At 45.8% G+C, this 22,038-nt stretch overlaps 1 protein-coding gene across 1 annotated transcript; it reads right to left on the bottom strand.

Moving 5' to 3' along the window:
* Positions 1-19,991: 19,991 nt before the first annotated feature.
* On the bottom strand, positions 19,992-21,083 carry LOC311512920 (olfactory receptor 52P1-like; the record flags this gene model as incomplete). Its single annotated transcript, XM_084614370.1, has 1 exon — positions 19,992-21,083. Exon 1 carries the CDS (start codon positions 21,042-21,044, stop codon positions 19,992-19,994), a length of 1,053 nt encoding a protein of 350 aa, XP_084470496.1. The 5' UTR covers positions 21,045-21,083.
* Between the last annotated feature and the right edge of the window lie 955 nt (positions 21,084-22,038).

Below are 22,038 nucleotides of genomic sequence, written 5' to 3'. Positions count from 1 at the left end.
ATTTCACGCTTCTCTATCTTATAGCAGAGGAGCAGACTCTGCACAAGCCGATGTACCTGCCGCTCTCCATGCTGGCACTCACAGAAATCGGCACATCTACTTCCGTCATGCCAAATGCAATGTGCATATTTTGGTTCAATTTGAAAGGTATTACTGTGGGTGGCTGCCTCACGCAGATGTTCTTCATTCACGTGGCTTCTGTGACACATTCAGCCACCCTCATGACAATGGCCTTTGATCGCTGTGTCGCCATATGTAACCCTCTGAGATATGCCACTGCCATCACCGACGCATGAATAGCTAAGCTAGGGCTAGTGGGTTTGATAAGAGCTGTTCTCTTCCTTCTTCCCATGCCCCTGCTCCTGAGCAGGCAGCCATTCTGTGCCAACCACATTATCCCACATACATGCTGTGACCACATGGCCGTGGTGAAGATGTCGTGTGGCGACATTACAGTCAACAGAATGTACGGTTTGGTAATAGCATTTGTAATCATCATGTTAGACCTGACACTTATTGCCCTTTCCTATGGTCTGTTCATCAGGGCTGTCCTCAGAGTATCCTCCAAGAAAGCCCACCAGAAATCTTTCAGCACTTGCACAGACCATATCGGTGTGATGAAGATGTCTTACCCTTCCTTCCTCTTCTCCACTGTGACATACCAGTTTGGTCAGGGAATTGCTCTCCATGTTCACATCATCTTGACCAGCCTATATTACCTCCTTCTCTCCATGTTCAATCCTATCATTTATGGGGCCAAAACCTTCGAGCTTCGTGAGAAATTGCGTAAGTACACTTGCAAAATATGATTACCCGGTGCCACTGATTTTAAGCCTTCGTGACAAGAGGGTGAAAGTATATCTTGTTAATCAAGCGTGCTCTGTTCTCCTTTGGCTGAGCTCAGCACTGTGGAAGTTCAAGTCTGAGAAGCTCCTCACACCTAACCTCTTATCACTGTATCACCAAGTACTGATCTCTCTGCTTCTAAGTTTCCACTTTCTCACCATCAACTGATCTCTCTCAGTGTCAACTATCAGCCCTCAGCCCCAGAAACCCTGTCACTTGTTCTTTCCATGACTTTCAAACCAACAGAAGATACGGTAGTTTTCTGAAGCAAGGTGGCTTTCCATTATACCCTGTTTGAACCGGTATCTTGTTCAGTTTGACAAACTGAAGCCATGCTTTCTGATAGCCAAAGACAATAAAGTAAGGACAGTGCTGAAATATACCTGATTTTTCTACGTCCAGTCCTTCTTGAACCTTGGAGGATAAACTCAATGTTACGGTTGGAAAATGTTAATACAGGAAAGGTGCTGCAGGAATTGAGGGCATTCTAGTAGAGCTTCTTGGTGAGAGTTTTGAAACGATGTGTTTCTGAGAACTGGACCACATTACTCTGAATTTGAGGGCAGTTTGTGAAACAGATGAAACAGAGATTGTCACTATATGTCCAGGTGATTGAATCGCTTGCCTTCCTGAGTCTTTCACAACCTAGATTGGCTGATGTCTCATTTTTGCATCTATACAATGATACAAAATCTGTTATGAAGAGTCTGCACCAATGAAAGAATGATTGCACTGCTTACTGCTGATATGTATGACCAGAAGCAGAAGCATCCTACTTCCAGTGAAGACACCGAAGAGGAAACGTTGCCTTTTAGGGACTAACAGTAACAATATAATGCAACTCAGAATATGCACATTGGCTAGCATCATTGAATGTATTTAGAAATAAATAATATAATAATGTTATTGTTGTTTTTACGCAACATAAGTTTTGGGCTCCCTTGGGCAAGGCAATTTTTAACAACATAATTTGCTATTTTTTCTTTAAAACACCAGCCACCCATCAATCAGGATTCAATACAAATACTGAGGGTTTGATTTTCAATTTGATTGTCATCTCATAGATTTGTAGATTATGTGGAAAAACTCCTTCTGGGGCTTTTAGCTTCTTTTCTTTTCTTTTCTTTTCTTTTCTTTTCTTTTCTTTTCTTTTCTTTTCTTTTGTAAATCAGATCTATGGAAGGTATCTAACAAAACGTTTCATTTGTTACTTGATGTATAGACCATTGCATTTATTATAAAAAACCCTGTGTTTCAAGAAAGAGATTGCGCTACTTTTAGGTTAGTTTTTAAGTTATTTGGGGCTATTAAAGCAGTAAAATGCGGCAAACCTGATGCAGTAGCTCAAGCTGAGCTGGAGGCAGAGCAGCAGCAGCCACAAAAAAAAAAGGTCCAGAGAAGGATCCCTGAAGGCAGAACTGGGCTGAGGCCACAGATGCAGCACTCAGCCATGTTGTATCCTTGGGAGCAGCAGTTGAGGAAGAAATCACTTGAGACACAGAGAGCGGTGAGCCATGAAAGCAGCCATTTATTTTCCACTCCCTGAACTAACCAAACCAGCCCAAACTGGCTGGGCTACCCCCTAATAATCTAACTCAGTTGCCATAGCAACAACAAGCTGCTATTACCATGACAACCAAATACACAACATATTCCTCCCCCCTTTATAAGAACATTTCCTAAATAAAACAAACACTAAACTAGAGAAGAAAGGTAGACTGCCTCCATTCCCGGCTAAACCCCAGGGATTATTTTGCCCCATAACCCTGGGTTCACCCTAGCTAAAGATCCAGCCATTGGAGTGTTGTCTCCTTGCTGATTTCAAAGCTTGTTTCATTGTCTGCACAAATCTTTCAGCTAATCCATTGGTCGATGGATGATATGGTGCTGTCGTGATGTGGTGTATCCCATTTGCCTTCATAAACTTTTGAAACTCCTGAGAGATGAACTGTGGTCTGTTGTCACTCGCAAGTTGTTCTGGCAGAACAAAACGACTAAAGAGTCCCCGTAGTTTTTGGATAGTACTCTCTGCAGTAGTGGACTGCATTCTGGAGACTTCTGGCCATTTAGAATGGGCATCTACCACCACTAAGGACATGCTTCCTTCAAGGGGGCCAGCAAAGTCAACATGAATACATTGACATGGGTTTTCAGGCCAGTCCCTGGGTGTAGGGGTACCCACTGGGGTGCATTCCTGACACCCTGACATGACATACAAGCTCTTGCTTTCTCTTCAATAGCACTGTCCAATCCAGGCCACCAGAAATAGCTTCGTGCAATTTCCTTCATGCGCACTATTCCACAGTGACCAGTATGTAGCTGTTCTAACATCTGTGGTCTCAGTGGTGGTGGGATAATGACACGTCTCCCCCACAATAAACAGTCAGATTGGATCGATAACTCCGTCCTCCAGGACATGTAGGTACCAAGGTCCGATGAGACCGGAGAGGTTCCGTTGAGATTTTCCATGCATCACGAGGTCCATAACTTGGGACAACACTGGGTCAATGCGAGTTGCCTTCTTTATCTGAGTAGCAGTGATGGGTGTATTCTCTACGTGTTCAAAATAGAAGACTTCCTTTTGGGCAGTATCTTGATGTTTGACTGGCAAAGGTAACCTTGAGAGACCATCCACATTGCCGAGCAGAGTGGATTTCTGATATTTGGTTTCATATGTGTGCGCTGAAAGTAACAATGCCCAATGTTGCATACAACCAGCAGCTAATGGGGGAATGCCTAGATAGGGTCCAAAAATTGACGTCAGAGGGCGATGGTCAGCAAGAAGAGTAAAGTTCCGCAAAAACAGGTACTGATGAAACTTCTGAATTCCAGAAATGATTCCCAATGCCTCACGTTCAATTTGGGCAAAGTTAGTTTCTCCTTTGCTTAGAGTGCGTGAAGCAAAGGCAACAGGTCTCTCTTCTCCCGAAGGCATAATGTTTGACACGACTGCACCCACTCCATAAGGGGAGGCATCGCAGGCCAATTGTAGGGATAAGGATAGATCAAAGTGCGTTAGAACTTCAGAATTTAGCAATGCATTTTTAGCTTTGTTAAATGCAACATCTCAGGCTTCAGTCCACTTCCAGGTCTCGTTCTGCCCAAGGAATTTGCGAAGTGGTTTTAGCAGCGTGGCTAACTGTGAGATGAACTTTCCAAAATAGTTCAATAGTCCTAGAAACCAGCACAGCTGGCTAACATTTTGAGGTGGGGGAACCTCCACAATAGCCTTAACTTTTGCAGGGGCCTTATGAAGACCCTCAGCGTCAATGATGTGTCCCAAATATTCAGCAGAGGGCTGGAAGAATTCACACTTGTCTTTGTGGACTTGTAGGCCATACTCTTCCAGTCTTTGTAGGGTAGCCTCTAAATTCTTTAAGTGATCCTTTTCATTCCTTCCAGTGACCAGGATGTCATCCAGATAGCACTGAACTCCTGGCAAGCCACACAAGATCTGGTCCATAGCCCTGTGGAACAGGGTGGGAACAGACATTAAGGGTAGGCGACAGAATCGATAAAGCCCCTTATGAGTCACAATAGTCAACAGCTCTTGGGACCTTCCATCGATATGCATCTGTAAACACACTTGACTCAGATCAATCTTACTGAAGTTTTGTCACCCAGCCAGGCCCGCGAAGAGGTCATCGATGCGGGGAAACGGGTATTGCTCTGCACACAACACTGTGTTGACAATGACCTTATAATCACCACAAATCCGGAGGGAGCCATCTTTCTTCATGATTGGAATGATAGGAGTGGCCCATGGAGTATGGGTAACTGGTATTAGGACTCCATTGGTGACCAGGCACTCCAAATCCGCTTCAACTTTCGGCCTGATGGCATATGGCACAGTTCAGGCTCTCAGATATTTTGGTTGACTGTCAGGTTTCATGTTCAGTGTGACAGTGATTCCCTTCATACTTCCCAGATCCTCTCCAAAAACAGCAGCATGTTTCCTTAGTATAGTGGTCAGACCGGTTTCTTCTTTAGTCCTTTGGTGCACTTCTGCCCTGTTCAGCTGAATCTTCCCAAGCCAGGACCTACCCATTCAGGCTGGGTAACTACCTCTCACCACAAACAGTGGCAATTTAGCAGCCTGTCCTTTGAGTTCCACCTTAACATCAATACTGCCCAACATGGGCACAGCTTCTCCCGTATACGTCTTCAGAACAGCTTTTGTTGCCTTAAACGGAAGATGCTGTAGCTTTTCTTTATACACAGCCTCAGAGACCAGTGAGAGGGCTGCCCCGGTGTCCAGTTCCTTGCGTATAGGTTTGCCATCCAACAACGGGGTTACCCAGTATTCATGTGAGCCCACTGCCAAAGACAAAACGTGGAGTGGCTCTGTCATAAATATAAAGGGAAGGGTAAACCCCTTTGAAATCCCTCCTGGCCAGGGGAAAGCTCCTCTCACCTGTAAACGTTTAAGAAGCTAAAGGTAACCTCGCTGGTACCTGACCAAAATGACCAATGAGGAGACAAGATACTTTCAAATGCTGGGAGGAGGGAGAGAAACAAAGGGTCTGTGTCTGTCTGTATGCTGGTCTTTACCGGGGATAGACCAGGAATGGAGTCTTAGAACTTTTAGTAAGTAGTCTAGCTAGGTATGTGTTAGATTATGATTTCTTTAAATGGCTGAGAAAAGAATTGTGCTGAATAGAATAACTATTTCTGTCTGTGTATCCTTTTTGTAACTTAAGGTTTTGCCTAGAGGGGTTCTCTATGTTTTTGAATCTAATTACCCTGTAAGATATCTACCATCCTGATTTTAGAGGGGGGATTTCTTTATTTCTATTTACTTCTATTTTTATTAAAAGTCTTTTTGTAAGAAAACGGAATGCTTTTTCATTGTTCTCAGATCCAAGGGTTTGGGTCTGTGGTCACCTATGCAAATTGGTGAGGCTTTTTATCCAACACTTCCCAGGAAAGGGGGGGTGCAAGTGTTGGGAGGATTGTTCATTGTTCTCAAGATCCAAGGGTCTGGGTCTGTAGTCACCTAGGCAAATTGGTGAGGCTTTTTATCCAACATTTCCCAGGAAAGGGGGGGTGCAAGTGTTGGGAGGATTGTTCATTGTTCTCAAGATCCAAGGGTCTGGGTCTGTAGTCACCTAGGCAAATTGGTGAGGCTTTTTACCAAACCTTGTCCAGGAAGTGGGGTGCAAGGTTTTGGGAAGTATTTTGGGGGGAAGGACGCGTCCAAACAGCTCTTCCCCAGTAATCAGTATTAGATTGGTGGTGGTAGCGGCCAGTCCAAGGACAACGGGTGGAATATTTTGTACCTTGGGGAAGTTTTGACCTAAGCTGGTAAAGATAAGCTTAGGAGGTTTTTCATGCAGGTCCCCACATCTGTACCCTAGAGTTCAGAGTGGGGGAGGAACCTTGACATGGTGGCATAGTGGTGGGATTAACCTGAAATCATTTTGAGATCCAGTTGAGATTTTTTGAACTAGAAATACAGATTTTAAAAAGGATTTTTTTTTCCTGTGGAAAGGAAGTCCAGAAAGCAGCTTTGAAACTGAAAGCAGCTTGTTTTTCTCTGCTTTGTGGCCAAGCAGAGACAAAAGGGGATTATCTTGTGAATTGCAGGTTTTCTTTGCCTGGAGGCAGGGTACTTAACTCCTGCAGGGAAATTCACAGTCTTCCAACCCAGAGGTTTTTTTTTTCTTTTCTTCCTAAAAGTAAATAGGGGGTGTGTGTTCTACCCATTTGCTTTTTCTTTGGGCTGGGTAAGCAGGTTTCCAAGTAGTTGGAGGTTTTTTGCTTTAATTTGGGCCCAGAGCAGAGACAAGGGATTTGTCTTTTTCTGTAGGCTGACAGTCACTATCAGAGAATAGGTATTCTATTCCAGCACAGCAAAATTTTACAGCCAATTTTGTTTGTTTATTTCTAAACCTCGGGTGTAAAGTTAGTTAAAAACAGAGAGGTTAGAATGATCAAATCCTCAGCTCAACTACAGCTGGAATTAGCCAAATTTCAGGCTGAGGAAAAAGAAAGGGAACATGAAAGACAGATAGAACTCATGCGGCTGGAGAAGGATGTACAGGAGGCTGCCCACAAGAGGGAAATGGAGGCAAGGAAGCATGTGGAGGAGGAGAAGGAAAAAGAGAGAAAGCATGTGGAGGTGGTGGAGAGGATAAAGGCCCAGCAGAATATACCAACAAACCCTAGCAATCCTTCTCAAGGTACCACTTCCCATCCCAGAAAGTTCCCCACCTACAAGGCAGGTGATGATACTGAGGCCTTCTTAGAAAACTTCGAAAGGGCCTGCCTTGGGTACAACATCTCTACTGACCAATACATGGTAGAGCTGAGGCCGCAGCTCAGTGGACCCTTAGCTGAGGTGGCAGCTGAAATGCCTAAAGAACACATGAACAAGTATGAACTGTTTAAATCCAAGGCGAGAGTCAGAATGGGGATAACACCTGAGCAGTCTCGTCGGAGGTTCAGAGCCCTAAGGTGGAAACCAGACATGTCATTTACCCGACATGCCTACCACATTGTGAAACATTGGGATGCCTGGATATCAGGAGGAAGTGTTGAATCTCTAGTAAATTTGCCCTTCCTAATGCAAATGGAACAATTCTTAGAGGGTGTTCCTGAGGAAATAGAAAGATACATCCTAGACGGGAAGCCCAAAACTGAAATCGAGGCAGGAGAGATTGGAGCCAGATGGGTGGAGGTGGCAGAGAACAAGAAAACTGGTCGCAGTTGGAGCGGAGACCAGAAGGGACCACCCCAGACCACACCCTATTTCCGGGGGCCACCCAAAGCCCCACCTACCTCCCAAAGAACCCTCCAGACCCCTTATCGTCCCACCACCCCGTTCTCCAGGAACCCTCCTCGCCCCAGTGACCCGTCAGCTGGACGATGTTTTAAATGTAACGAGCTGGGGCATGTAAAGGCCAACTGCCCCAAGAACCCCAACAGATTACAGTTCATTGCACCGGAATCACCCCAGAGGTCCACAGGCCCAGATACCTCCCAGATACCCTTGGAGCGGAGGGAAACTGTGAGTGTGGGCGGGAAGAAGGTCACCGCGTGGAGGGACACCGGAGCACAAGTGTCAGCTATCCATGCTTCCTTAGTGGACCCCAATTTAATCAACCCAGAGATCCAAGTGACGATTCAACCCTTCAAGTCCAACTCTTTCGATTTGCCTACAGCCAAGTTGCCTGTCCAGTATAAGGGCTGGTCAGGAATGTGGACTTTTGCAGTCTATGATGATTATCCCATCCCCATGCTGTTGGGGGAAGACTTGGTCAATCATGTGAAGCAGGCCAAGAGGGTGGGAACGGTCACCCGCAGCCAGGCTAAACAAGCCGTGTGGCCTAGCTCTGTTCCGGAAACTTCTATCAGGACCTGGTCAGAGGTGATGGACCCGGACCCCAGGCCAATGTCTGCAACAGCAGTGGTGGATCCAGTCCCAGAGACCCAGACGGAACCAGTCCCAGAACCGGAACCAGCCGAACAACCAACACCAGACCCCGTGTCAGCACTGAATCCAGTACTTGCAACCTCAACACCAGAGGGCCCCACCGAACCTGAACTGGCAGCAGCCGATAACCCTACACAGGAGGCTCAGCCGGAGCCTGAATCCCAACATAGTGCACCAGCGGAGAGCGGTTCACAGTCAACAGAAACAGCTCCATCCCCTATATCGCTTCCAGAGGGACCAAGCCTATGTCCCCAGTCCAATGAGGAATTGATGTCTCCAGCATCAAGGGAACAGTTCCAGACCAAACAGGAAGCAGATGAAAGCCTCCAGAGAGCTTGGACGGCAGCACGGAGCAACCCACTGCCTCTCAGCTCTTCTAATCGATCCAGGTTTGTTGTAGAAAGAGGACTTTTATACAAGGAAACTCTTTCCGGTGGACACCAGGAAGACTGGCATCCTTAGAGACAGTTGGTACTTCCAACTAAATACCGGGCCAAGCTCTTGAGCTTAGCCCATGATCACCCTAGTGGCCATGCTGGGGTGAACAGGACCAAAGACTGTTTGCGGGGGGTCATTCCACTGGGAGGGAATGGGCAAGGATGTTTCTACCTATGTCCAGTCTTGTGAGGTGTGCCAAAGAGTGGGAAAACCCCAAGACCAGGTCAAAGCCCCTCTCCACTGGAATGCGTTACCTAGGGAGGTGGTAGAATCTCCTTCCTTAGAGGTTTTTAAGGTCAGGCTTGACAAAGCCCTGGCTGGGATGATTTAACTGGGAATTGGTCCTGCTTTGAGCAGGGGGTTGGACTAGATGACCTTCTGGGGTCCCTTCCAACCCTGATATTCTATGATATTCTATGATTCTATGATTCTATGATTCCAGCCACTCCCCATCATTGAAGTTCCATTTCAGCGAGTAGCTGTGGATATTCTGGGTCCTTTTCCGAAAAAGACACCCAGAGGAAAGCAGTACATACTGACTTTCATGGATTTTGCCACCCGATGGCCGGAAGCAGTAGCTCTAAGCAACACCAGGGCTAAAAGTGTGTGCCAGGCACTAGCAGACATTTCTGCCAGGGTAGGTTGGCCCTCCGACATCCTCACAGATGCAGGGACTAATTTCCTGGCAGGAACTATGAAAAACCTTTGGGAAGCTCATGGGGTAAATCACTTGGTTGCCACTCCTTACCACCATCAAACAAATGGCATGGTGGAGAAGTTTAATGGAACTTTGGGGGCCATGATACGTAAATTCGTAAATGAGCACTCCAATGATTGGGACCTAGTGTTGCAGCAGTTGCTCTTTGCCTACAGAGCTGTACCACATCCCAGTTTAGGGTTTTCCCCATTTGAACTTGTATATGGCCGTGAGGTTAAGGGGCCATTGCAGTTGGTAAAGCAGCAATGGGAGGGATTTACACCTTCTCCAGGAACTAACATTCTGGACTTCGTAACCAACCTACAAAACACGCTCCAAACCTCTTTAGCCCTTGCTAGAGAAAACTTACAGGATGCTCAAAAAGAGCAAAAAGCCTGGTATGATAAACATGCCAGAGAGCGTTCCTTCAAAGTAGGAGACCAGGTCATGGTCTTAAAGGCGCTCCAGGCCCATAAAATGGAAGCATCGTGGGAAGGGCCATTCATGGTCCAGGAGCGCCTGGGAGCTGTTAATTATCTCATAGCATTCCCCACCTCCAACCGGAAGCCTAAGGTGTACCATATTAATTCTCTAAAGCCCTTTTATTCCAGAGAATTAAAGGTTTGTCAGTTTACAGCCCAGGGAGGAGACGACGCTGAGTGGCCCAAAGGTGTCTACTATGAAGGGAAATGTGGTGGTGGTGTGGAAGAGGTGAACCTCTCCATGACCCTTGGGCGTATGCAGCGACAGCAGATCCAGGAGCTGTGCACTAGCTACGCGCCAACGTTCTCAGCCACCCCAGGACTGACTGAACGGGCATACCACTCCATTGACACAGGTAATGCTCACCCAATTAGGGGTCAACCTTACCGGGTGTCTCCTCAAGCTAAAACTGCTGTAGAACGGGAGATCCAGGATATGTTACAGATGGGTGTAATCCGCCCCTCTGAAAGTGCATGGGCATCTCCAGTGGTTCTAGTTCCCAAACCAGATGGGGAAATACGTTTTTGCTTGGACTACCGTAAGCTAAATGCTGTAACTCGCCCAGACAACTATCCAATGCCACGCACAGATGAACTATTAGAGAAACTGGGACGGGCCCAGTTCATCTCTACCTTGGACTTAACCAAGGGGTACTGGCAGGTACCGCTAGATGAATCTGCCAAGGAAAGGTCAGCCTTCATCACACATCTCGGGCTGTATGAATTTAACGTACTCCCTTTCGGGCTGCGAAATGCACCCGCCACTTTCCAAAGACTTGTAGATGGTCTCCTAGCGGGATTAGGAGAATATGCAGTCGCCTACCTTGACGATGTGGCCATATTTTCGGGTTCCTGGGCAGACCACCTGGAACATCTACAAAAAGTCCTTGAGCGCATAAGGGAGGCAGGACTAACTGTTAAGGCTAAGAAGTGTCAAATAGGCCTAAACAGAGTGACTTACCTTGGACACCAGGTGGGTCAAGGAACTATCAGCCCCCTACAGGCCAAAGTGGATGCTACCAAATTGGCCTGTCCCAAAGTCAAAGAAACAGGTTCAATCCTTCTTCGGCTTGGCCGGTTATTACAGACGATTTGTACCGCACTACAGCCAAATCGCTGCCCCACTGACAGACCTAACCAAAAAGAAACAGCCAAATGCTGTTCAGTGGACCGAAAAGTGTCAGAAGGCCTTTAACAAGCTTAAAGCAACACTCATGTCTGACCCTGTACTAAGGGCCCCAGACTTTGACAAACCGTTCTTAGTAACCACAGATGTGTCCGAGCGTGGTGTGGGAGCAGTTTTAATGCAGAAAGGACCTGATCAAGAATTCCACCCTGTAGTGTTTCTCAGCAAAAAACTGTCTGAGAGGGAAAGCAACTGGTCAGTCACTGAAAAAGAATGTTACGCCATTGTCTATGCTCTGGAAAAGCTACGCCCATATGTTTGGGGACGGCGTTTCCACCTGCAAACCGACCATGCTGCACTGAAGTGGCTTCACACCGTCAAGGAAACTAACAAACAACTTCTTCGGTGGAGTTTAGGTCTCCAAGATTTTGATTTCGACATCCAACACATCTCAGGAGCTTCTAACAAAGTGGCTGATGCACTCTCCCGTGAAAGTTTCCCAGAATCAACTGGTTAAAATCGTCCTTGAGATGTGGAAAATATTGTTAGTCTTTATGTACTTGGTAGTATATTTAGAGATGCATGTGTCTTATTAACTCTGTTTTTCCTAGAGCTCCAGGAAGAAATCCCAGCCAGTGTTTCACCCTAGCTGAGATTTGGGGGGCGTGTCATAAATATAAAGGGAAGGGTAAACCCCTTTGAAATCCCTCCTGGCCAGGGGAAAGCTCCTCTCACCTGTAAAGGGTTAAGAAGCTAAAGGTAACCTCGCTGGTACCTGACCAAAATGACCAATGAGGAGACAAGATACTTTCAAATGCTGGGAGGAGGGAGAGAAACAAAGGGTCTGTGTCTGTCTGTATGCTGGTCTTTACCGGGGATAGACCAGGAATGGAGTCTTAGAACTTTTAGTAAGTAGTCTAGCTAGGTATGTGTTAGATTATGATTTCTTTAAATGGCTGAGAAAAGAATTGTGCTGAATAGAATAACTATTTCTGTCTGTGTATCCTTTTTGTAACTTAAGGTTTTGCCTAGAGGGGTTCTCTATGTTTTTGAATCTAATTACCCTGTAAGATATCTACCATCCTGATTTTAGAGGGGGGATTTCTTTATTTCTATTTACTTCTATTTTTATTAAAAGTCTTCTTGTAAGAAAACGGAATGCTTTTTCATTGTTCTCAGATCCAAGGGTTTGGGTCTGTGGTCACCTATGCAAATTGGTGAGGCTTTTTATCCAACATTTCCCAGGAAAGGGGGGGTGCAAGTGTTGGGAGGATTGTTCATTGTTCTCAAGATCCAAGGGTCTGGGTCTGTAGTCACCTAGGCAAATTGGTGAGGCTTTTTATCCAACATTTCCCAGGAAAGGGGGGGTGCAAGTGTTGGGAGGATTGTTCATTGTTCTCAAGATCCAAGGGTCTGGGTCTGTAGTCACCTAGGCAAATTGGTGAGGCTTTTTACCAAACCTTGTCCAGGAAGTGGGGTGCAAGGTTTTGGGAAGTATTTTGAGGGGAAGGACGCGTCCAAACAGCTCTTCCCCAGTAACCAGTATTAGTTTGGTGGTGGTAGCGGCCAGTCCAAGGACAACGGGTGGAATATTTTGTACCTTGGGGAAGTTTTGACCTAAGCTGGTAAAGATAAGCTTAGGAGGTCTTTCATGCAGGTCCCCACATCTGTACCCTAGAGTTCAGAGTGGGGGAGGAACCTTGACAGGCTCTTCTTCTTGCGATGAGGTGTCACCTTGGTCATCCTGGATCTGCTCTAGGGTATACGGGTTCCCCTTTTAGGTCGGCCAGAGCACAGGCCTCTTTTTCTTTTGTTTACAGGCACACTCAATGTGTCCCTTTTTGCCACAGTGTTGACACACCAGGTCCTTACACCATCATTGTGATGCCTTGTGACCCGGCTCACCACAGTGGCAACGTTCCTCACTCTCTACAGTTTTGTGGGAAGGTTCTTGTGACATTTTATGCACCCTGGAGGATGCACCAATGGATTGCACCTCCTTTGTAGCCAGTTCCATGGAGACGGCAATATACACAGCCTTCGGTAAGGGAAGCTAGCCTCTGTCAATAGGCTCTTCCGTATAGTTTCACTCTGCAAACCACACAGTAACCTGTCACGCAGGGCATCATTTAACATCTCCTTAAATTCACGGTGTTTTGCTAGCCTTTTTAAAGTTGCTACAAATTGTACAACTGTTTCCTCTTCTTTTTGGCCTCTTTTGTGGAACCTCTATCCTTCAGGAATTACCAGTGGTTTGGAGGAAAAATGGGACCCCAGGATTTCTGCAATGTCACTGTAAGATTTGGTCTCAGGCTTAACAGGGTGTAATAAGCTGCGTAGCAGGGAGTAGGTTTTAGCTCCCACAACACTTAAGAATATTGGCACCTTCTTCTCTGCTGTAATGTCATTGCAAGAACAAAAAGATCAAAACGCTCAGTTTACACATGCCACTGCACTACATTCTCCTCCAAAGGTTCCAGTGGCCCTTTAAGTGTAGCCATGGTTTTAGTTTCATGTTTCACAGTCAGTGCCAACAAGCCAGCACAGTCAGTGCAAACAAGCCAGTTCTTACCCCCTTCCAACAGCTGAAAGATTTTGGTAGGATTTTTTTGTTTGTTTGTTTGCTTGCCTTGACTTCTACTTCCTTCTGTGGCTGGGGCAGCACAGGGATCCCATTCTCTTCGCCACTTTGTTGTATCCTTGGGGGCAGCACTTTAGGAAGGAATCACTTGAGACGCAGAGAGCGGTGAGCCATGAAAGCAGCAATTTATTTTCCACACACTGAACTAACCAAGCCAGCCCAAACTGGCTGGGCTATCCCCTAATAAGTTAACTCAGTTGCCATAGCAACAACAAGGTGCTATTAGCATGACAACCAAACACACAACAAGCCAGAAGAGTTGAAGGCAGCAGTGCTGAAGCAGAGCTGGGGAGCTGCAGCTGGAGCAGACCAGAACCGGGAGCTGGATCCGCACAAACCTGCTGCACCAACAGGGAGCCACGGCTGAGCTAGAGTAGGGAGCTGCAGGGACAGAGCCAGGACAGTGGATGCCGGCAACTAGTAACAAGGTAGCCGATCACAATGAGCAGCTCAGGAGAGCAAGTTGGGGCCATGGACAGAGGGCCTAGCACAGGGAGATGTCACCAGACCGGAGGGCCTTGAAGACTGGACTCAGGAGAGAGGACGTCAATCTGATGTAGGGCCAATTGCTGGGGAGAAGGGTCCTGCCACCTAGAGCCTGAGGGTGTGTGGCCACTGCAAAAGCCAGTGTCTGACTTGGCAGTATCACCACAGCACAACTAGAGGCTGGCAGGGGGCCTGGGATGTGTGAGGAACACAAAGAGAACAGTTCTTAGGTCCCAGACATGGCTGCTTGTCAGGACGGGGTTCCTTGTTTCCTTGAACTTTCCCATTTATCCTTAATTTTCTTTCCGGTTTCAGAGTAGCAGCCCTGTTAGTCTGTACTCGCAAAAAGAAGAGGAGGATTTGTGGCACCTTGGAGACTAACCAATTTATTTGAGCATAAGCTTTCGTGAGCTACAGCTCACTTCATCGGATGCATTTAGTGGAAAATACAGTGAGGAAATTTATATACACACAGAACATGAAGGAAAAAAAACAAACAAACCTGTAAGGAGAGTGATCAGTTAAGATGAGCTATTACCAGCAGGACAGCAGGGCGGAGGGGGAGGGGGATTTGTGTCCATTTATTCTTTTACGTAGAGACTGTGCAGGCATATCACATTGGTAGATGTGTAGATGTCCACACTATCAGAGGCTCGTTCACCTGCACATCCACCAATGTGATCTATGCCATCATGTGCCAGCAATGCCCCTCTGCCATGTACATTGGCCAAACTGGACAGTCTCTAAAAGAATAAATGGACACAAATCAGATGTCAAGAATTATAACAATCATAAACCAATCAGAGAACACTTCAATCTCTCTGGTCATGCGATTACAGACATGAAAGTTGCTATATTACAACAACAACAACAACAAAAACCTTCAAAAGCAGACTCCAACGAGAGACTGCTGAATTGGAATTAATTTGCAAACTGGATACAATTAACTTAGGCTTGAATAGAGACTCGGAATGGATGGGTCATTACACAAAGTAAAACTCTTTCCCCATGTTTATTTCCCCCACCCCCGCCCACTGTTCCTCAGATGTTCTTGTTAGCTGCTGGAAAGTTTTCACCCCCCTCCCCCCGCAACCCCCACCCTTCTCTCCTGCTGGTAATAGCTCATCTTAAATGATCACTCTGCTTACAGGTTTTTTTTTTTCCTTCATGTTCTGTGTGTATATAAATTTCCTCACTGTATTTTCCACTAAATGCATCCGATGAAGTGAGCTGTAGATCACAAAAGCTTATGCTCAAATAAACTGCTTAGTCTCTAAGGTGCCACAAGTACTCCTCTCCAATTTTCTTTCAGTCGCTGTTTAACACATTCTAGTTGGTTTGAAGTTAATGCAGTGATCAGTGGGTCAAAGAAGTGTCCGGTGTGAAGAGAGTACTCCACAGTGGGGACACCCTAGCTCCTGTCCTAAGTGACCACGATGAGACTGGGGGTTCAGCCTTCCAGGAATCTTTGGCTCAGCCATATCGCCATTACGAGGACTCTTCCAAACAGGAGAGTGGAAGGGGAGTCCTTGAGGTCAGGCAGGCCTCTGGGAAAAGGGAGTGGGAGTAGGGACTTGGACTCTTTCACTACCAGTTCCCTTGGGGTGACGCAAAAGCCAGGAAAGATCCCAACAATAGTTCCCCACTTACATTAGGGAACTGTTAGAAAATGATAGGTTGGATTTATAGTGACGTATAAACAGATGTGTAATTGGTGAAATCTTTCAAGAATTGAAAAAAGCCAAAATGTCTAACTTTGGGGAGAACATAAGAACATAAGAATGGCCGTACTGGGTCAGACCAAAGGTCCATCCAGCCCAGTATCCTGTCTACTGACAGTGGCCAATGCCAGGTGCAACGGAGTGTGTGAACCTAACAGGTAATGGTAAAATGATCTCTGTTCTGCCATCCATCTCCAGTCTGACAAACAAAGACTAGGGAAACCATTCCTTACCCATCCTGGCTAATAGCCATGAATGGACTCAACCTCCATGAATTTATCCAGTTCTCTTTTAAACCCTGTTATAGTCCTAGCCTTCACAACCTCCTCCGACAAGGAGTTCCACAGGTTGACTGCGTGCTGAGTGAAGAAGAACTTCCTTTTCTTGGTTTTAAACCTGTTGCCCATTAATTTCATTTGGTGGACCCTAGTTTTTATATTAATGGAACAAGTAAATAACTTTAGCTTATTCATTGTCTCCACACCACTCATGATTTTATATACCTCTATCATATCCCCCCTTAGTCTCATAGATTCATAGATATTAAGGTCAGAAGGGACCATTATTATCGTCTAGTTTGAGCTCCTCCACAATGCAGGCCACAGAATCTCACCCACCCACTCCTGCAATAAACCTCTCATCTATGTCTGAGCTATTGAAGTCCTCAAATCATGGATTAAAGACTTCAAGTGCAGAGAATCCTCCAGCAAGTGACCCGTGCCCCATGCTACAGAGGAAGGCGAAAAACCCCCAGGGCTTCTTCCAATCTGCCCTGGAGCAAAATTTCTTCCCGACCCCAAATATGGTGATCAGCTGAACCCAGAGCATGTGGGCAAGATTCACCAACCAGATACCCAGGAAAGAATTCTCTGTAGTAACTCAGATCCCACCCCATCTAACATCCCATCACAGGCCATTGGGCCTATTTACCAAAGATCAATTAATTGCCAAAATCATGTTATTGCAACATACCATCTCCTCCATAAACTTATCGAGCTTAATCTTGAAGCCAGGTAGGTCTTTTGCCCCCACTGCTTCCCTTGGAAGGCTATTCCAGAACTTCACTTCTTTGATGGTTAGAAACCTTCGTCCAATTTCAAGTCTAAACTTCTCCTCTTTTCCAACCTGAAAAGTCCTAGCCTCTTTAATCTCTTCTCATATGCGAGCTGTTCCAAACCCCTAATCATTTTAGTTACCCTTCTCTGAACCTTTTCTAATGCCAGTATATCCTTTCTGAGTTGAGGAGACCACATCTGTATGCAGTATTGAAGATGTGGGCACACCATGGATTTATATAAGGCAATAAAATATTCTCCGTCTTATTCTTTCTCCCTTTTTTAATGATTCCTAACATCCTGTTAGCTGATGTTATGAAGATGGCTCAGTTTTGGGAATCTCTCTAACGTCCTCAGCCATGAAGACTGAAGGAAAGAATTCATTTAGTTTCTCCATAATGACTTTATCATCTTTAAATGCTCCTTTTGTATCTCAATTGTCATGGGGTCCCACTGGTTGTTTAAGAGGCTTCCTGCTTCTGATGTACTTAAAAACATTTTGTTCTTAACTTTTAAGTTTTTGGCTAGCTGTTCTTCAACTCCTTTTTGGCTTTTCTTATTACATTTTTACACTTAATTTGGCAGTGTTTATGGTCCTTTCTATATACCTCACTAGGATTTGACTTCCACTTTTTAAAAGATGCCTTTTCATATTTCACTGTTTGTTTGACATGGTTCTTAAGCTCTTGTTTAGTTCTTTTACTGTGTTTTTTTTCATTAGGGGTAATTTAATTGTGGAAGTCTTGTTTACTCCTTCACATTACACAAGAACCAGGGATGACTGAAGGAAATTAATAGGCTGCAGGCTAAGATATTCAGGGATTCAACCCCATGATCTGGGAATCCCTGGCATCTGATTGCCTATGCTTGGACTGGAGAACAGGAGATGGATCCCTCAAGAACAGCCTGTTCTGTTCTTTCAGTGTGAAGATTGGTATTGGTCACTGTCAGAAGACAGGATACTGGACTAGATGGACCATTGGTCTGACCAGCATGGCTGTTTTTATGTTCTTATCTTAGTCTTCTTTTTCTTCTCTGGGTGGTGCTCCTTGTAGTTGATGGGGCCCACATGCCTCACTACATCAAAGAGTCCCTGCCAATGAACCAATCATCTGAAGAGCAAGCTTGGTTGTAACCATAACACCCAATCACCCAGTCGGAACACTCACAGCTAGACCCCTTTATTATCGGCCTTCTCTTGTACCTGCTGTGCATTTAGCAAAATTTTTCGAGCAAACACTCACAAAGTCTCGAGGCAATTTCTTAATTGAAGAATTTATTGGTCTATGTTCATTACCTGAGGACTTCCAAGACAGCAGTTCAAAGGGCGAAAACTTGAAGCCTTGAGGAACCTCCCTGATTGGTTAAAGGAGGTTGAGGAGGAGTTGATCGTAATGTTCGGAATCTGAGGCTACAGAATTCAATAATGTCTCCAGAACAGTTCCTTGAAATCACTCTACCAACCCATCGGTTTGGAGATGGTAGATCAACATTCTTAATGTCTTTACCCTCAGTAGTCCTTGATCTCTAAGGATTTATTGGGGTATTACCACCCAGAAAAGGACTTTCATAAGGTAATTCACTCGTTTTGCTCATACTCAGGGTGATGGGATTCTGCCTAGGGGGAAATAAACCTCTCCGGATGCCTTTGTCATCGAACCATGCCTGCGGTCTTTCTTTCTGAATAACATCAAGGACTGCTGAATTAGTAGGTTGCCTTACCTGCCAACACTGATAATTTTGGAGCTCCAAGGAGAGAAGCACTGAACAGTGTTACAGAGGCAACAACATTGCAGGTCTTAACAATTCCGGACGACACTCTGAGTCCAGGGATGAACAATTCTACTGTCTGGGGCAAGTCAGTGATTGTTTTGCCTCCTGCACAAAGTATTGTCACTGTCTCAGTCACTCGGGTTCCACCACTTCTCCATTCACCACGGAGAGTTGTTCATAGACATGGCTAAGGATAAGATTAAGTCATAGAAGTCACAGATTCTGTGACTTTCGGAGACCTCTGTGACATTTACCACTTCAGCCCTGGGGCAGCGGGTGGAGGCTCCTGAGCTCTCAGTTGCCATGTGTGGCCAAGGAACCAGCAGCTTTCAGCCACCTCTGGCGGTGGGGGTATGTGGCCCTCCAAGTGGCTCTTGGCCGTGTGGGGACCCAGATCTCGGAGCTGCCACTGGCAGTGGGAGCCGTGGAGCTCTCCACATGGGCTGCAGCAGGGGCTCGGGACCTCTGAGGTGCTGGGGCTGCAGTGGGGGCCACAGAGCTGTTATCTGCAGTGGCAGTAAGTGCTGGACCCTCACCCGTCCTGAAGTGCGGCTCAGGCTCTCATACTCCTGATGAGGCTTTAATCGTCCCCATTTCAGTCGCCCCCGCAGACCCTCGTGACCTGTTGGTGACTTTTACTAAAACTATCTGTGACAAAAAACCTTAGTCATGACTATTCAACTGGTCTTCCCATCTTCCTGAAAAAAATTGTGTTGTGGGCCAGGATATCCCTCCCCGGGTGAACGCATTCTGGATGCTGTGGAGGGTTGTGGTGAATGCAGGCCCATGGACCGATTCAGGCAGTCCGATTCAAAACATAGAGAATCCCTCTAGGCAAAACCTTAAGTTACAAAAAGATACAAAAAACAGGAATACACATGTCCTCCAGGACAGTGAATTTCCAAGCCAAAACAAAGAAAACCTAAAGCATTTTCTAGCTAGATTTCTTACTAACTGGACAGGAGTTGAAGGGCTTGCATCCTTGATCTGTTCCCAGCAACGGTATTACACAGACAGACAAAGGCTTTCCCCCCCTCCAGATTTCAAAGTACCTTGTCCCTCATTGGTCATTTTGGGTCAGGTGCCAGCGAGGTTACCTTAGCTTCTTAACCCTTTTCTGGTGAAAGGATTTTCCTTCTGCTAGGAGTACAACTCGTAAGAACTGCACAGTCAAGGAAGGCTGACTTTTTTTACAGATTGTTTGTGAGCATACTCTTCCTCCATGCCAGGGGTAACTGGGGAACCATGGCGCTCACAGAACTTCTGGTCTTCCTCCCAAACCGCATCCCACTTAGTGCTGGTTCACATACTCTCTGACAATTTGACAGTTCCCTGATGGACACTGCAGGCCTGAGGAGATATCGTCTCTTGTGTCTGCAGAACTTTGTGTGAACTTTGTGTCTGCAGAACTTCTGCAGGTGTATTTGACTACTTTGTCACGAAGCTCTTTCATTTTGACCCCATAAATGATAGGGTTGAGCATGGGAGGGATGAGGAGATAGAGGTCAGCTAAGATGATATGAACATAGGGTGCGATGCCTTGACCAAAGTGGTGTGTAAGAATGGAGAAGAAGGTAGGGGTATAATATGTCAGCATCACACAGATGTGGGCTGTGCAAGTGTTAAGGGCTTTCTGGTGGGCTTTATGAGAGGAGATTCTGAGGATGGCCCTGATGATCAGACCATACGACAGGGCAATGAACGTCAGGTCAAACCCATTGATTACAAACATTAGCACAAAACCATATATTCTGCTGACTCTGATGTCCCCACACACCATCCTCACCATAGCTATGTACTCGCATTGTGTGTGGGGGATAATGCGGTTGGCACAGAATGTCTGCTGACTCAGGAGCAGGGGCAGGGGCAGAATGAAGAGAACAGCTCTTATCAAACCTGCAAGTCCTAGCTTAGCTATTTGTGCATTGCTGAGGATGGTGGCATATCTCAGAGGGTTACATATGGCAACGTAGCGATCGAAGGCCATTGTCACGAGGGTGGATGAGTGCATCACAGAAATCGTGTGGAGGAAGAACATCTGGGTGAGGCAGCCAGCCACAGTAATGCCTTTCAAATTGAACCAAAATATGCCCAGTGCCTTTGGCACAACAAAGGTAGGTGTGGCAATGTCTGTAAGTGCCAGCATGCAGAGCAGGAGGTACATCGGCTTCTGCAGAGTCTGTTCTTTACCTACAACAGACAGAAGTGTGACATTTCCCAACAGGCTGATAATGTAGAATGTAAAGAAAGGGATGGAAATCCAGATGTGGGCAGCCTCCAGGCCAGGGATGCCCATTAGGATGAAAGTTGAAGCGTCAGAGTGGGTGAAGTTGAAAGGTGCCATGAAGCAGTTGATGCATCGATATGACTCAGAAATGCTCAAGGTGCCTGTAAAGGGAGAAAAGCACAGCAAGGGGGTTCTTATTTGTAAAAAATAATATGGTAAATATGTTACAGTTATGAACATTCTCGGAGTCTTCTTGAGTGAGGAGTGAAGAACTACCGACGATGTCACTCCCTACTTTCCATAGATCTAGAATACGGAGGGAACCGTTTGTTTCAAAACTTGGTTTCCAGACTCGTTTGTGGGAAGATTACAGACTCCCCAAAATGGAGTCCAGAGTTATGTGGCCTGGTCACATGGCCTTTTAGAGTCATAGCATCCACTACGTATAGTCTGTCTGAAGCATTCTCAGGGAGGCTCACCAGGTGGGAGATAAGTTTCTCTAAAGGCCTATTGTTTCCCCCAAAGTCTCATTGCCCTGAATAGGCCCTTCCCAACCATCTATCTAGACTGACATCAAGTTCCCTAGTGGGCGTTACTCACTTGTAACTACATTTGAAATACAGGGAAGTCATCAAAATTCAGAACTTTTGACCAAAATCATCAATACATACAACCATAACCATATTCAGAAAGTCATAACTTTTCCAATAACATCTTACATGACCCATCTTGCATAAACTGTATCATAATTATGCTATAATCATATCATCATATCACAATGAACAATATGGGGTACATTGTTACAAAAATATCAAATGTTATTTCTACCAGTGAAATGCCTGAAGTTACAGAACAACAACAAATGGAAACAAAACTGAGTAAAACTTGTGACACCCAGATTGTAGTTCTGTGGCTTGCCATGGGAAAGAGACCCTGAAACTCCCCAAACACACTCTGTACCACGAAAGGTCCCAAAGTTGGCCTTGGACCAACAAACACAAAGAAAAAAATAATTTCAACAGCACTGCCCACCTGTCCACCTACATGCTGCTTTGCAACCCTGTGATGTTCCCCTCTGGTGTTATCTGGACTGGTGATCTGGTTGGTCACC

Source organism: Lepidochelys olivacea (assembly GCF_965140295.1).
Source record: "Lepidochelys olivacea isolate rLepOli2 genome assembly, chromosome: 1".
In the NCBI taxonomy this organism is placed as follows: Eukaryota; Metazoa; Chordata; order Testudines; family Cheloniidae; genus Lepidochelys; species Lepidochelys olivacea.
This window is presented reverse-complemented; position numbering and strand designations above follow the sequence as displayed.